This window comes from Notothenia coriiceps, unplaced genomic scaffold, assembly GCF_000735185.1.
Source record: "Notothenia coriiceps isolate Sejong01 unplaced genomic scaffold, NC01 NC01_scaffold00000339, whole genome shotgun sequence".
Classification (NCBI taxonomy): Eukaryota; Metazoa; Chordata; class Actinopteri; order Perciformes; family Nototheniidae; genus Notothenia; species Notothenia coriiceps.
Window position 1 is genome coordinate 10,235,736 of NW_011333040.1, and position 15,466 is coordinate 10,251,201.

Here is a 15,466-nt window from a genome sequence, read left to right on the forward strand (position 1 = left end):
ATATATATATATATACATATATACATACATATACATATATATACATATATATATATATACGTATATATACGTACATATATATATATATATACATATATACATATATATACATATATATATATATGTGTGGGTGTGTGTGTGTGTGTGTGTGTGTTATTTTATTCCATACTACTTGAAGTCTCTCCAACTAGGAGTACAAAAGTGGTCCCACATTTCCATTAGGTGTGAAGGGGGTGAAGGGGCAACATGAGGAAGGAAGGAGGAAAGGAGAGTGTGTAGAGAATGTAAATACTAGTTGGGCGATACACTTATAACCTGAAAGTGTCCATACAGCAGCAGAGTCACACGAGTCACATTTCACTCATCATGGGATGAGAGTGTGGAAAGTTAACAACAAGACGCTGGCAGAGGATTTTATGTCAAACTATTTTGGATTCAAACCAAATGCTAATAGGGAACCTGATGAAGGTAATGAGGCCATCTGGAAACGTTTGATAGGAGGCCATGAGAGGACAGTGCAGGAGCAGATGACCTCGTGGTGGCATCAGGATATGGAACTACTTTACAATAGTTTACAACAACAGTTTATACTTTAAACCTTATTGACAAGGCTTCAAAAGGAATATCAAACAGTGTTCATAATATTTAAAGGGGACCTATCATGCAAAATGCACTTTTGTACGTCTTTTACACATGAATATGTGTCCCCGGTGTGTCAGGGAACTCACCAAGTGTCAGAAAACACAACCCTCTCTATTTTCCTCCATACCCACATCTCTAAAAAAGAGGCTGCAACGGAGCTGATTATCATTTGAATTATTCTGACGACAGAAAATGGGTGCTCCGCCTATATGGGCAACTCTCCACCTATCAGTGGAATGAGAGACTGCTCGAAAGCGCTGGAGACGCTGTAGTACATATGCCAGGCCTGTAAGTGGCGCTGTAGTCGCCAGTTACATAATCATATAAGAATAAAACACAGAGGACGGAGATCTCTTTTCCTCCCCCTCTTCTGAGAGCCCAGCAGCTGATCAGAGCACGCTCCCCTCTCCTGCAGGGGGACGTGGTCAGCTGCAGCTCATTTGCATTAAAGCTATGTCACAGAATCAGCCCTTGCAAAAACAGGGCTGAAATAGAGCAAATAGAGCGAAATTAGCTAAAATGCATGATCTCGGATAGGTATTTTGAAAAAAAAACTTCACAGACATGTTTTGTGTCGGTATGGCCCTACAATATATTTGTCAAATATAGCATGATAGGTCCACTTTAAAATACAGGAATCTTATACGGCTCTCTTAAACTTTAGGTAAGCTGCTCACTTGTGTCTGCCTGGCTTCCCACGCTGATGTATCTGTCACTGGCCACCTGCGACGTCTGGTAGTAGGTGGTCTCATCCTGCTGAGGAACCTTGGCGTTCTTCTCCGTCAGAAAGGCCACAGCCTCAGCCAGGTCTCCATTGCTTACCTGCAGCAACAGTGGATGTGTCAAGTTTGCTATGAAGACATGACAATGATGAGCAGGAAAAGTCCACGAAATCTGTTGCAGCCCAATAACCATATATTTTGTAGCTTTAGTTTCTTTGGTTAGACTTGAAGACTGGCTGCTGATTAAGATAACTGACAATAGTTGAAGTGTGGGCAAAAACCCGAAACATAAATACTTTTCTGATGCATATCCGATGTAAAACTGTGTAACTGTATTGTTTAGTAGCGATTAGGGTGTCCAATAGCATCGGTGCAAATCATCATCAATTTATGCTTTTATTTAGAAATTGCCATGGAACATCTCTTTCAACAGTTTCATCCAATTGTGCGGGGCTAAGAGCGGTGCTAGCCTCATTAACGAGCTGCGCTAGTATCTCTTTTTGCCGTGTGAAAGAGAGTGTTTGTGACACCTGGCATCAACCTTATAGCTGTGAGCGGAGCAGAAAACATGTCTGTACAACTCCTCAGGAGTCAAGCCAAGCTTCGCTGTCTTGCTTGCCATCATCTGATTAAAAGGGATAGGGTTAGCTTCAACGTTAGCGACATCAACGGCCGAGGCTCACTTTAGACGGCTTGACTTTTAAGGCGGACCAGCATTTGTCATTTAGTGACCACTTAGCATATTTAACCAGTTAGTAGCACTCCAATGACAGGACCTGTATGTTTATTATTTTAATATAAATAATAGATAATTAGATTTGTATTTTTTTCAAATGTCTAAAATAGCCGAGTTAGAAATGGTCAAATCATATTGTGGTTGATTTTTGTGAGTAGATTTAACTGCAGTAGTTTGTGTTAAAAGGGCACATTATATCCTCTCATACTGATAGCCAGTTCCCTGTGGCAGTCTCTGTATTATAGGCAAATATCTCATTGTTATCCAAAAGATTCAGCAAGAAAACAAGGAGTACATGTTCATGCTTTACCTGCAGGGCTTGCTGTAGCAGCTGAACATCTGTGGTGCCCGTGACCTCCCTCAACTGGTTTAGTAGTGTCTGCTGGTGCTATTGAAGAAAAAAAGAGGAAACGAGGCAGTTTAGAGCACAGCTTCATAGAGACAAGTGGTTAAGAGCAGGTTCAGTTTTTATAAACAACACCAATGAACTTACTAATATTGCTATTACACTCCTATAGTAACATCCAGGTAAATTAAAACAAGACACAGTAAGAACAATCTCCATCTTCAACTGTAGGGGAAGACTTAAACAATCCATCTCCAAGTTGCTACAGCCGCTACATAAAAGGCAATAGAAACCAGTCAAGTTTAAGTAGGGCTGTGCGATTATGGCAAAAATCATAATCACGATTATTTGGGTCAATAATTGATATGATTATTTAGACAATTATTCATTGACCATTTATTGAACTTTAAAACAAATAATATTTTACCAATAAACAAGATCAACAAATATGTTGGGGCGCACTTCCAAAACCATACTAAACATATATTAATATGATAAATAGAAATAAATTAGACTAAAATAAATTAAATCAAATATGTTGCAGTGCACTGTCATAACCTACTGAAAACTCCTTAACACACAGCCAACATTTTGGTTCAACATATTCCACTCAGTTAAACGTTGAAGGCTGGCCAACCGTCATGGTCCAGAAGTAACAGGAAATAAATGTTGAACTACAATTTAAGACCAAATAAAAATGTTTTGGCCACCATGGCAAATGCTGGTAGGGCTGCTCATGTCATCTCTTAAAGATTTTTTGCATAGAAACACCAGCCTGTTTACATGGTCTGGTTTCAGAGATGAGCGCAGGCAGGTGACAATATTGCCACCTGTACTGAAGACCCTCTCTGAAGAGGAACTTGTGGCAGTGCTGCCACATATGACACAGGAAAAAAAGAAAAGACTCTGAACCCTTTCTTTGTCACTATATAAAAATAGTGTTGCTACAAAAGTATAAATTAGGCTTACTAATAAGACAACTCAGATCTGAAGCTACACAGGAATCTGCTGCTACAGTGCAATAAAAAAGACAAAATTAATAGAATCAAACCCATTTTTTGTTGCATTTTATTAGAGTATAAAAATAAATGCCTTTAAAATAGGATGCAAGCAACACTAGTTTATTAACCTGAATTGATAATAGACTATAATCAATTTAAGTTTGCATTCTTATGCCATTTTGTACAATAATTATAATGAATAAGTTCAAACAAACTAAAACTTACAGCTGATTAATAACGGTATCTAACTTGAGTTTTTATTATATCAAAAACCTGTTGAAATGCTACTCTTATTTTTACTGTCCCCCAAAAGCGCGTCGGCAGCCTCCAGGAATGCCTCTTTTACAATTTCGCCGTCTTTGAAAGACTTCATGTGTTTCGCAAGAACGTGACTGACACGATAAGATGCTACGGTAGCAGCCTTGCTCTTGTTGTTGGGCCTGGTGAAAATGGACTCCTGTGCATTTAGCTGTCCTTTCAGGCCCCTCCCCTTTTGGGAGCGTAGGGCAGAATTACGGCCCGTCTACACAGCAGCGTTAAAAAAATCTTCCAACGTTTCCAACGCTTCTCTGCCCATTGACTTTGAATGGGGTGACGTCACTTTGCCTCGCTTTTCGCCGAACTGCATTGTGGGGAACGGGCCGTCTACACAGCAGCGTTAAAAAAATCTTCCAACGCTTCTCTGCCCATTGACTTTGAATGCGTCACGAGTCACTTTGCCTCGCTTTTCGCCGAACTGCATTGTGGGGAAGCAAAGCGAAGATTTCCAGAATTTCCAGGATTCAAAAGTTGAGCAATGTTCAACTTTTGAAGCTGAGGTGGAAGCGTCAGCCAATCAAATCCCGTTTATGCAAATCTGACAGTACAAGCGCTAGCCAATCAAACCGCGTGCAAGCTGGGAGTGACATACCGCAGTTCATTTTCTATATTCCTAAAAATGGAGGAGAAATTAGTTATTGCGGTAGCAAATCACGGGGCTCTTTATGACCAGTCCCTATTTACTTACCGGGATACAAACCGGAGGAACCAGGCATGGAGGGAGGTGGCAGAGACAGTGGGTGAAACTGGTAGGTTTTCGCCTGTTTGGGGATTTTATATCCAGTTTACTTCGTTTAAACATTGCTAGCAAGCATCTTTAGCCAGCATGGAATGTAGCATAAAATAGCACCATAGACATTAATCTCATAAATGTTTATCATAGCCCTTCCCGCCGACACTTTACCTCTGCCACATCATAGACTATATGCATCACATTAATGCACACAATGTCATACTCCTTTCTGCACATATTCTGAGTGGAGAAGAACCGGGGTTTTTTGCTTTGTATGTCGGGGGCGGGAGATTCATGTTATTGGTTGTTGGTCGCGTTGCTCGCAAAACATCCCCAAGCTTTCAGACACCCCCAGCTCCAAGATTTTCAAGATTTTTTTAAAGCTGCTGTGTGGACGGGCCGTTAGGAGGGAATGCCGCTCCTAAATTACCCTTCTTCGATAAAGCCACGCTCGCATTGCAGATGAGACAGATGGACTTTGAATTGGAATAGATAAAAAGATAATCATCCTCCCACTCGGAGTGAAAATTATATATTTTGGGCTTTTTTGCTTCTGCCATAATTGCGGTCTTGTGTGTGTGCGGCCTGTCACTCCTGTTCACATGGACAACGTCAGCGAAATAGTGCCCACTGCCCACCAGCCACGCTCTGACACATGGGGTGACGTCGGCCAATCACAAAGCTTTGATCCATTCAAGTGCATTATTCTGGCACAGGAAGATTATGTTACAGGACATTAACGATAAAACTGAATATTGTTGTTCTATTTTTAGACACATCTCGCGATCGACTGGGAATCTCCCCGCGACCCTTCTTTTTAACGAGTTGCTGCTCTTTTTCTGACATCTTCGCTCGCGCTGAACACTCACAACACATGTCACTCCCACGTGGACGAGTGGGCTTTTAGGGAGGGGCTAAAGCGCACCCAGCAATATAATCGTATTTTGTCAATTATACTGTTTTCATAATCGTCGCAAGCCATAATCGTAATCGCGATTAAAATACGATTAATTGCACAGCCCTAACTTTAAGAACATGACATATCATAAAGCAACACCATCATCAGACAAGTAGGGATGGGTAACGTTAGGATTTTATCGATACCGGTATTTTTCGATACTCTTATCGATACTTTTCAAAAATTGGTGCTCAAAATTATACATGACATGATTAGAAGATGTGAAGATTAAACAGTCATTTTATTGTAATTTCTTTATTATTTAATGTTGCTTTTCAATGCAGGTATGAGTGTGTTTGACAGTGTGTCTCTGGAAGGGGGACAGTAATTAGGGGCAGTTCATAAATCCATGTAAAGGCCCTGACACACCAAACTGACACCAAAGAACACATCCCGACGGAACCGACTGTTGTATCGCCTCACGTCTCCTGCGTCTTGGCCAAACAGTCACACTGGAACACACCACAAAGAGTTCAGTCGACGGCCAAGTAGCACGTACGCACTGCGCATGCGTGAGTGGCAATAACTCTCCTTACCAGCAAGCGGCGGTAGTGTGTATTCGTCATTCAAAAGAGGCAACCAGAAGACAGACTGCGTGATATATACAAACAACAAATAGTGTGCGTTCCATTTTCACTCTCGTCCATCACAGACTGTTTCACATAACGACTTATAATCGAAAACATGTTTAGTGCGGTACTGGAAAATGAAAAATAATAGCCGTCTGCGTGTGCCTTCTTAGTCGTTTGTTTGCGCACGTCACTTCCGCTGCGCTTCTCATGCACTGATTCGCTAAGCTGCAGAGCCAATCAGAGTGATTTATTTTGCCGAGAGCACTGCCGAAAAGACACGACGGGCGGGACACACCAATCTGAGAAGGGTGACAGGACGCTCATCGACGGCCGAAATCGGCTTGGTGTGGGGGTGCGGTGCGGTGTCCCACAAATAGAATCAAATTCTGTGGGAAACACTGCCATATACACAACATTTGGTTTACTACAACATTCAGCAAGGGTTCAACACATTAGTTGCTTTCAACAGCAATAATAGTGTGAAGATTTGGATATGCCACCTCTAAAATGCCAGCTGGTTGTCAGAGGGAAAAAATAAACAGGGCAAAAATAGGCTTTTTCGCACTGTGGTGTAATATGAGCTACTTGTTTATGGAATTACCAGAAAAACATGGTATAAAATGATATGGTTATAGAGATATGAAATATTCCCACGCTCTTAAAAAGCATGTCAACAAGCCCTGTGCACAACATTATAACTCACGCATGGGTAAATAAACATTATGATGACAGTGTGTTTTGATCACTGTCGGCATGCTGGTTTGTTGACACAGAGGGTGGTGAGGTCACAAGGCAGTTCTTTAGACACGTACACACACAGAAACACAAACCAACACAGAAACAAACACATACTTCTCATCTCCATGTGACATGTCTGGCATGGCTATTTGTCACATTGGCCATTAAGACGCATCTTGAATAACACATACTTCTCTGCATGGTACAAGGAACTACTTTGGGTCTTTACAGCGGGTTAGAGGCAGGGGCATTCCCCGTGACTCCATGTATCAGGTTTTCACAGCTGCTTTGTACGTGCATGTGAAGGAGTTGTACAGAAAGGATTGAAAGTCCATCGCAAATTCATCTGCAGGCCATTACATGAAAACCTGCACCACACCCTGCTATCACGAAGCACTCTAATAATGGGGCATAGCTTTAATGACTATAGGCCTAATGTTATCCTACTTATAGCACAATTGCAGTAAATTATGAATTAAATATAACTCATTTGCAGTTGTGCTTATATATTTCCTAGCAGCTGTGGCTCAGGTACTAAATGGGCATCTATCAATCACAGTCAGTTGTTTGTCCCTTAGATTAAACATGGCTAGGTGTCCCTGGGCAAGATACCTAAATGAGTCCCGTATACATGGTCAGTGGTATTTAAGTAAGTCGCTTTGGATAAAACGGTCAGCTAAATGACATTGAATGTCCAATCATTTCAGCCCCAAATTGGTCAGACTGCATATTAAGATTTCTGTAACACTGCTTCTTTTAGGTTTCTTTTTTGCCTAAACTCATGACTGCCACCAACCAATCAGACTGCTTATATCGGACTAACTATTTTGCATTGCATTTGTATCGTTACATTTGTATTTCTAACCTAACTTTCGTTTTAGGAACATCATCATGAAGTGGCAGACTCACCAGAGCTTTGCAACATAGTGGCCTCGACCTTTCGTAAACTGAGAGCATGATCACATGTAACCTAATAAGTCCTCAGTTATGAACCATCGCACAAGCTTGCTATCTGGCCACTCCGCCCAGCGTCAACACTGCTGCTCCACTGCCAATGCTTTGTAAACAAAGATATCAGTTGTGATATTAGAGAAACGGTAGCCTAGAAAATATCTGCACACAAACACTCCTCCAAACTGAACATCATCGTTGGTGGAAAGGATGCTGCTAAGTTGACGGCATTAACATAATAACATATGTCCCTGTCAGTTGGCCTTGTTTATTTCACCTGAGGAAACACTTAGCCTATGAAACTAGTGTTAAAAGGGAAGTAGCATCTGAACGAATATGTATAAACTGCAAGTTACCGTTAAAGTTACCCAACTTACACATCAGCGCTAATGTTAAACTTCACGTTAGCTCAATGGTACCATTAGCTAACGTTGGCTGGCAGCAAAACATTGGATAAGGCGTAAGCTAAAAGGGAGCGGAAAGCCTAGCTTGAATATAAACACTTGCCATTTACAAACAGTTGCTCAACAACTGCCGTGGGCCACTACAAAAATAAATAAATATATTTTAACTCAACTAACAGAGAAGTTTGCTGACCAACTATGAGGGAAAACTGAGCCATAAACCTAATTAGCTGCACAGCTAGGCTAAAGTAAGCTAGCTACCAAGTTAGCTTCTGGAAGCTTACCTTCTGAGAATGCTGCTGAAGGACATTCTGCTCCACGGTCATGGCGGATTCAGCAATAAATGTATAATTAAATTCAAACCAGGGGTAGCAAAACGCAGAGGATACTTGTGACTGAAGCGAATAACAACACGATGCTATGATGTCCCCTCCTTAATCAGCGACATCACGGGCGCCATAGAGAATAGCGCAGGTCGCCAGGAGGAATGAAAACATTGCTCTGCCCTGCCTGAGCTCTGGGATTGATTATTCACGTCTGCTCTAACTGCAACTACGTCATGGATCAGATTTGTGTAACTCATGGATATACAATTGTTGACCGTATTTATTTAATAACCAGTTCAGATTCAGATCAATCGTTTTTCTAATATTCCATTCACAGTTTATGAAAAATAATATCCTGCTTATATTGTGGTAACAGAAAAGTGTCCCTTCAATGTTGTTTTTCTTTCTCAGACAGTTTATAGATTTGTTATCTTCACGGTCATCTGTATATTTGTCTTACTCTCTAATGATGGTTTATTTGTATTTCTATTTTGAGATGTTTATATTTTTGAGTTGTCCGTTTCTTACTATTTTAATTTGTTATTATGTGCAATGCCTTGTTGGTTTTATGCTGCTGCAACAAACATTTTTCCCAAATTGGGATTAATAAACCTACATCTTATCTTACTTGAGTCTTTTCATTTCATTGTACTTCTACTCCACTACAATTCAGAGGTGCATTGTGTACTTGTACTACACTTCATTTATTTAATACCTTAGTGACTTCACAGATTTGGATTAATGATGTGACATAGTACAATCAACTCTTAAATCAGAATGTAGTTACACCTGGAGTAAATTCACAAGGCTGTGTAAAGAATAGAGTCAAGAAAACTGTGAACGGTACCTTTCTCAATATTGACCTCGCCTTACTTTTGCTGAGTTCCGCTGCTCTGTATTGGACCCTTTAATGCACCAAACCCTCATAGCATAGCCTGCATAAATGTGTTGTGGTATTTCATACTCCTGTGAGTGTGAATTGCAATATTGGGACTTTACATAAGATATTCTATGAGCCAAGTCTCACTATTTTTTTTAAATTATGAAGATAAATATTATATTTAAAAAAAAATCTTCTTCCTGCGAATGATCTATAAGGCAACATTTTATGTATTGTTAAAGTCAGAACTTTGGGATGTTATTGGGGGGGGGGGACTCAGCAACAACAGCAGCAGGGATGATATGAAGAGCGATTTCATCAAGATACATTTCAGAGTTTCACGGTCACCAGACTGAACAGACTGGAACACATTGTTGTGCAATAACACTTCTTATAAAACATGATTTTACAATGATTTTTTTTAGCTGCTTTGCATATTACTAGCAACACTTGTAAAATAACACTGTTTTATAATATACATATTTATAATTTCCGTTTTATGTTTTATTCTATATGAATTATATCGCATTTTTTTAACTCATGTAATGCCTGTTAACATTCTGCTTTGATAATATAATGAATGGTGTAGTAAATATATCTTATCTAATGTAATATGTTATTATGGCTGCTACGTCATTAAGGTTCATTTACTTTTACAATGTTGTTGTTGTTATAATCTTTTTATTTTATTTTCGTATATTATATTTTTAACTCAAGGAAAATAACATGCTGCACTACCAATATAAGTGGGATAAATATTGTATATAACAGTTATTACTGGCTTTTACGTCGTTGCTTGTATATATTTACTTATTTTTATGATGCTTGTGCTTTGCTTTTCTACCACGGATGTGTTCTTATCTTATTTTCGTTTTATTAGCATGTGCTTACCTATTTATTATTATAGTAAAAACATACAGTAAACATCAATACATTCTCTTTTATCAGTTCATCATTAGCCGTTCCATGTTGCGCTGCAATTCAGTCTTTCCCCAGCAGGTGGCAGCATTTCCTTTGGAGCGCCAGTTGCATAATGACAGACCCTACAATGGAACCAGGAATGTGCAAAAGGAAATGAATCATTAAAATAATTCCACATGGTAAAACAAGAAGCATTATTAATCACAAATTCTGTTTCCAATTTTCCCACTATTCACCGATATTTAATACATGTAGAAGACTCAGAACCCTACGAGGCTAATTGTTTATCTTTGTAATTGCTGTTTATTTACAAATGTGTACTAATGTTTGTCATTGTAAATGATCTTCAAATCAATGAGATGTGCAACATGTCAGCACATTGCATGTTGATATTCAATTCAAATAGTTTAGAGTATATTTGGATTATAACTTTGCTTGGAATCTGCTTATTTCAAGACATTTGCCACTTTTCTAGCATCCAGATGTTTTTTTATAATTCTACGAATAAAAGTTCTGATTATATTTTTACTTCAATTAAGAAAAGTACGAATGGTTATATTTGGCAAATTAATCTTAAGGGTTTTTTTCCCCTGCTTATTTCAAGACAAATGTGTCACTTTTCTATAGAATCCAAATATATTCTTATTCCAATAAATCTTACTAAGTCCATTTATCTCAAGGCACTGGCTCTTGTTTGAAATCTTTATCTACTCAAATCTTTTGTTCTTGTTTAAAGATGCTCTTTGCAGTGTATTGACTGACCAGCAGAGTGTGTGAAGGTCTTCACTCTGCTGTCAGAGCACACACAATCCACAGTCAGACCTCCAGGCAGGAAGTGGAGCGATCAGTCAGAGGATCTGGGAAGCTGTCAGGAAACCAATCAGAAAATAAGTTGATGAATCAATTGCTGCGGTCTGAATCATGTGATTTAAAGAGCTCAGATTTGTTTGCTGAAGATCAAAATGGATCCTGAAAGTGAGCCTGAGGGCTGAATGAGAATCAGCATTTATGATGCCCCCCTCTGTCTCACTGATCCAACACAGAAAAAAGGACTTGAATATGTTCTTAAATGTAAATTCAGGAAATCGGCGATAATAACAATCATAAAATAAACTAGTTTGGTCATACAAAGTATATTCAGATGCAGCAGTTATGTTAAAAATATTTGCAGTGGATGTGTAGTTTTTTGATGATGGGGTGCCCTGGGGCAGAGCACACCTTAAGCCTGAATGCAGATGGGAAAGAAATACTCCATACTAGAAAAAGTAAAAACTGTAAAATACTCTGTCACAACTAAAAGTCATGCATTCAAATTCTTAACCAAGTAAAATACAAAAGTGCTGCCATCCTTTTAGACTTAAAATACCGAAAGTAAAAGTACTTGTTACGTGTTGTGGCCCATTTCAGAATCATATATCTTAAATCAACGGAATATGTTTGCATGACGACTGATGCATCAAAGTGTTCATCACAGCTGCTCGTTTAACTACTGTGTATACTGCTGCAGGACGTCCTAACCTCAATGTCATAGTTCCTTTATTAGTCTATTTATATTTTAGTTTTATCTTATAATCTGTATCCAGTGTCAGAAAGTGTATTCAGATTCTTTACTTGAGTACAATTAATAATAATACACTCTAAAAATAATACACTCTAAAAATACTCAATTTAAGTACTGCATCCAGAATGGTAATAAAATCAAAAGTTAAATAAGTACGATTAGGAAAATGTTCTCGAAGTATTAGAAGTAAAATTATTCATTTAAAAACTATTTTTAAATATTGGAAAGCAAAAGCATCAAGTCTTCAGAATCCGGAACTGTGTAATATTTTTGAACAAAAACCTTCCCAACAATATTTCTACCAAATAATTTTCTGTTCCAATTAAATGAATTGTGTGTCAAAATATATATTTATAAGGTAACCAGTAAATACAACAGTTAAAACAAATGTATTCAAATACAAAGTACCAGTTTGGATTCCAAAATGTAGGACAGTAAAATAGCAGTATAAAATGAAAATACTCAAATAAAGTACAAGTACCTCAAATGTGTACTTAGGTACAGTACTGGAGTAAACTTTCCACCACTGTGTGAATCCTAATGCGTGGTAAGAAATATTGGCTTTCAAATGTGGAAGAGGAGAAATAAAATTAGGATAAAAATACTCATGTACAGTACTTGATTCAATCTACTTGATACATTGGACCACTGCCTGAATAAAAAGAGAAATATAATACGACTTACTTAAATGCATCCTCTCTGTGCTCCGCCCAGGTTTGATGTTTCCCTCCCAGGTTTCAGAGACAGGCTCCCAGGCTGCAGATGGACACTGTACACTTAATGTGACTGAGGCCATTTTCTTTTTTATTAACTAAGGGCTTGCGGCAATTACATGTCTCTGAATCTGGCTGACAAAGCATCATCCATTACCTCCGCCCCCTCTGCAGCGGACCATTGTCCTGCCACTAGAAGGGATGGAGCTGTGATCATTCTGCGAGTGTCATAATGGCTTCATGTTCAAATGAGTTGGCTCAGCCTCTATGGAATACCAGTTAGGATCTTCCCCCAAGCATACTGAAATCATTAGTTTTCATTATTTTAAAGGTACCTAGAGTGCAACTACTTAATTGGTAAATCTTAATATCCAATTACACATCTTTATGATAAGGGTATTTTATATACTGTACAGGGGAATTACATGTAACAGGATTACGTAACCAGGATACGAAAAAAAACTGTATTCCCATACAGTTACATTGAGGAAAGATGTAATCAGATTACTGTTGAATAAAAGAAAATTGGATTTACGAGCAGGATAAAAATGTATCAACAAAGATCAATATTTGGACGTACTGCCTGAATTTTCCATGTTGGTTTTCATTTAGGCTGCTTCCTTCTTCTTTTTTTAAATATATTTTTTAATGCAGTAGGTTGACACCTGATTTGATCAAACTAAAACACTGTTTAGGTCTAGCCTACTGTAAGTGGAGCCTTAATTGACACATTTTTTATAATAAATATCTTGGTTTCTTGTTTAAGGTTACATTGTTCTGTTGTCTTACATAATACACTCTTATTTATTTGCATTGCGTTTGATGTCAATATAATCAAAAAGTTACGGAAAGTAATCAGGTTACATTTCTCTTATATTTCTATGCTCAGAGTAACTACACTTTAAATACTTTAATTAAATGTATTATGTCAACAAATTTCACAAAACTGTATTAGGTTAGTTGAAAGTAATAATCTTAAATTGAACCTAATATTTTGTATTTAAACTTAATATTATTGCTTTCAACTCACATAATACAGTTATGTGAAATCTGTTGACAGAATACACTTAATTCAAGTCAATGTTTCAGATTTTTCAGTGTAGTCATTCAAGGATTACTTTTTTAAAGTACCTCTGTTTTATAGGAAAATAAAACATTAGGCAGTTTCACATTGACGATAACCATCACATCTTTAGAAGCTGATTTCCTGGAGAAATATCCAGTCAATCAATATTTCAATCCAACAGCCCCTGTCTTCCTGCCGCAGACCCCAAGGTTACTTTCAACACTGCTGATTCAGTTTTCCGACAGGATATTTATCTGTCATGAAGCATGAAACCATAAAAAGTGATATGAAAGCACTTTTTCTCCAGACTGAAGCATGGAGCCACATATGAGGTCCGGGTCTTCATAGCACGATAAGCCCCCGTGTGTTCTGCAGTCAGAGGAAATTGCATCGCCACACAGAGATTTGAGATGCTGATCCTCGTATTTAATATCAAAGACATGGATGTCTATCATATATGTTAATATGCGATACAGAAATATGAACACAGCGTATGAGAGGCACAGCACAGATTTTAGTCAGGGAACAGATGTACATGTTTGTTATTGGAAGCAGGCATGGCAGCAATAATATAGTCATTTAATTATGAACAACACTGATGCAACATGAGCATTGATTTGAATCGATAACCCTGTCATGGCAGCATTTAGGGCATCTGGGCAAGATCTCTATGTTTGTGAAGATTTATGCCATTTTTTCAGGTTTCTATATTTTATCATATCACGCATGCACCACCTCTACTCGTCTGTCCTCTTCGGTTATACATTATATTTCATATTTATTATACTTTTCTAAAGTTAATGTCCCAAACCAGAATTGAAGTAAATCCCCACTGACTGCTGAACTCTTGTCTTTTGTCTTTTAACCTGTGTTGGTCAAAGATGAGTTTGGAACTGTTAAAATGTAGATCCTGAAATTATTAAGAAGGTAATAAAAGTAATATATAAAATAATTAGCATGTAAATATTATTTTTAGATCAAGGCTATAGCCATGCTACTGGCTATAGGTAACGGAATGTAATGAAGTATATTTACTCAAGCATTGCACCAAAGTAAATTATTTGAGTTACTTGTACTTTAACGGAGTATTTTTATTGTATTTTGTTGGAAGCAGGCATGGCAGCAATATATATGGCAGCAATATATATATATATATATATATANCTGCCACTAACGTTAAACCCCTTTACTATTCAATTAAACACATTCAATGTTTATTTATTGTAAAAGCAATTGGGCTTTTTTAATCTCACACACACACACACACACACACACACTTCTCCGCCTCATTCCGTTTACATTTACTCGTTCGTTATCTGACCAGGGTTTTGGATGTTGATGCCTTGGTGAACGTGAGTTGTTTGGCTTTCTTGTCCGCAGCAGCAGAAAGCATTTTCGAATGTTTGAATTAATCAAAGTGGGTCGTCCCCGTCGATTTTCTCTTATGCTCCAACACACAGTTGCACGGGGTGCAGAATTACGTTTCCCCCCTATTTTTCGCCCGGTCTTTAGTAGAAATGTTCGTCGGTAAATGAGATGGATTAGATTTTTTCATCTTGGTGTTTTCTCTATCGTGTGAGCTCCACACGTTCACTCTACGGTGTTGTTTACATTCTGTGATGCGCGAGCTGATGACGTCAAGACGAGTCAACTTTTTTTTTTCTCAACTTTTGTGGAAAAATGCGGGGATTATGCGGCCTTTGATAAATATGGCGGCCTTTTAAAAATCTGCGCCATTTTGCTGATTATGCGGTAAATTCTGCGATCGCAGAATCGCGTTTTTCTGGAGGGTCTACAGGACTGTCTCAGAAAATTAGAATATTGTGATAAAGTTCTTTATTTTCTGTAATGCAATTAAAAAAAACAAAAATGTCATAC

At 38.2% G+C, this 15,466-nt stretch overlaps 1 protein-coding gene across 1 annotated transcript; it reads right to left on the reverse strand.

Annotated features, from left to right (window-relative positions):
• Positions 1-1,287: 1,287 nt before the first annotated feature.
• LOC104945293 (ubiquitin carboxyl-terminal hydrolase 25-like) lies at positions 1,288-8,629 on the reverse strand. Its single transcript, XM_010770944.1, has 3 exons — positions 8,406-8,629; positions 2,411-2,488; positions 1,288-1,464 (listed from the first exon to the last, which is right to left on the reverse strand). Exons 1-3 carry the CDS (start codon positions 8,445-8,447, stop codon positions 1,303-1,305), a joined length of 282 nt encoding a protein of 93 aa, XP_010769246.1. The 5' UTR covers positions 8,448-8,629; the 3' UTR covers positions 1,288-1,302.
• Between the last annotated feature and the right edge of the window lie 6,837 nt (positions 8,630-15,466).

What these genes read in the sequence shown, in the direction of transcription:
- LOC104945293 (XM_010770944.1), bottom strand. Translation starts at nt 8,447, where the DNA reads ATGACCGTGGAGCAGAATGTCCTTCAGCAGCATTCTCAGAAG. An exon ending in TTCAGCAGCATTCTCAGAAG is followed by an intron (nt 2,489 to 8,405) that starts GTAAGCTTCCAG and finishes TTTCTTCAATAG; the next exon opens with CACCAGCAGACACTACTAAA. An exon ending in TGCTACAGCAAGCCCTGCAG is followed by an intron (nt 1,465 to 2,410) that starts GTAAAGCATGAA and finishes CTGTTGCTGCAG; the next exon opens with GTAAGCAATGGAGACCTGGC.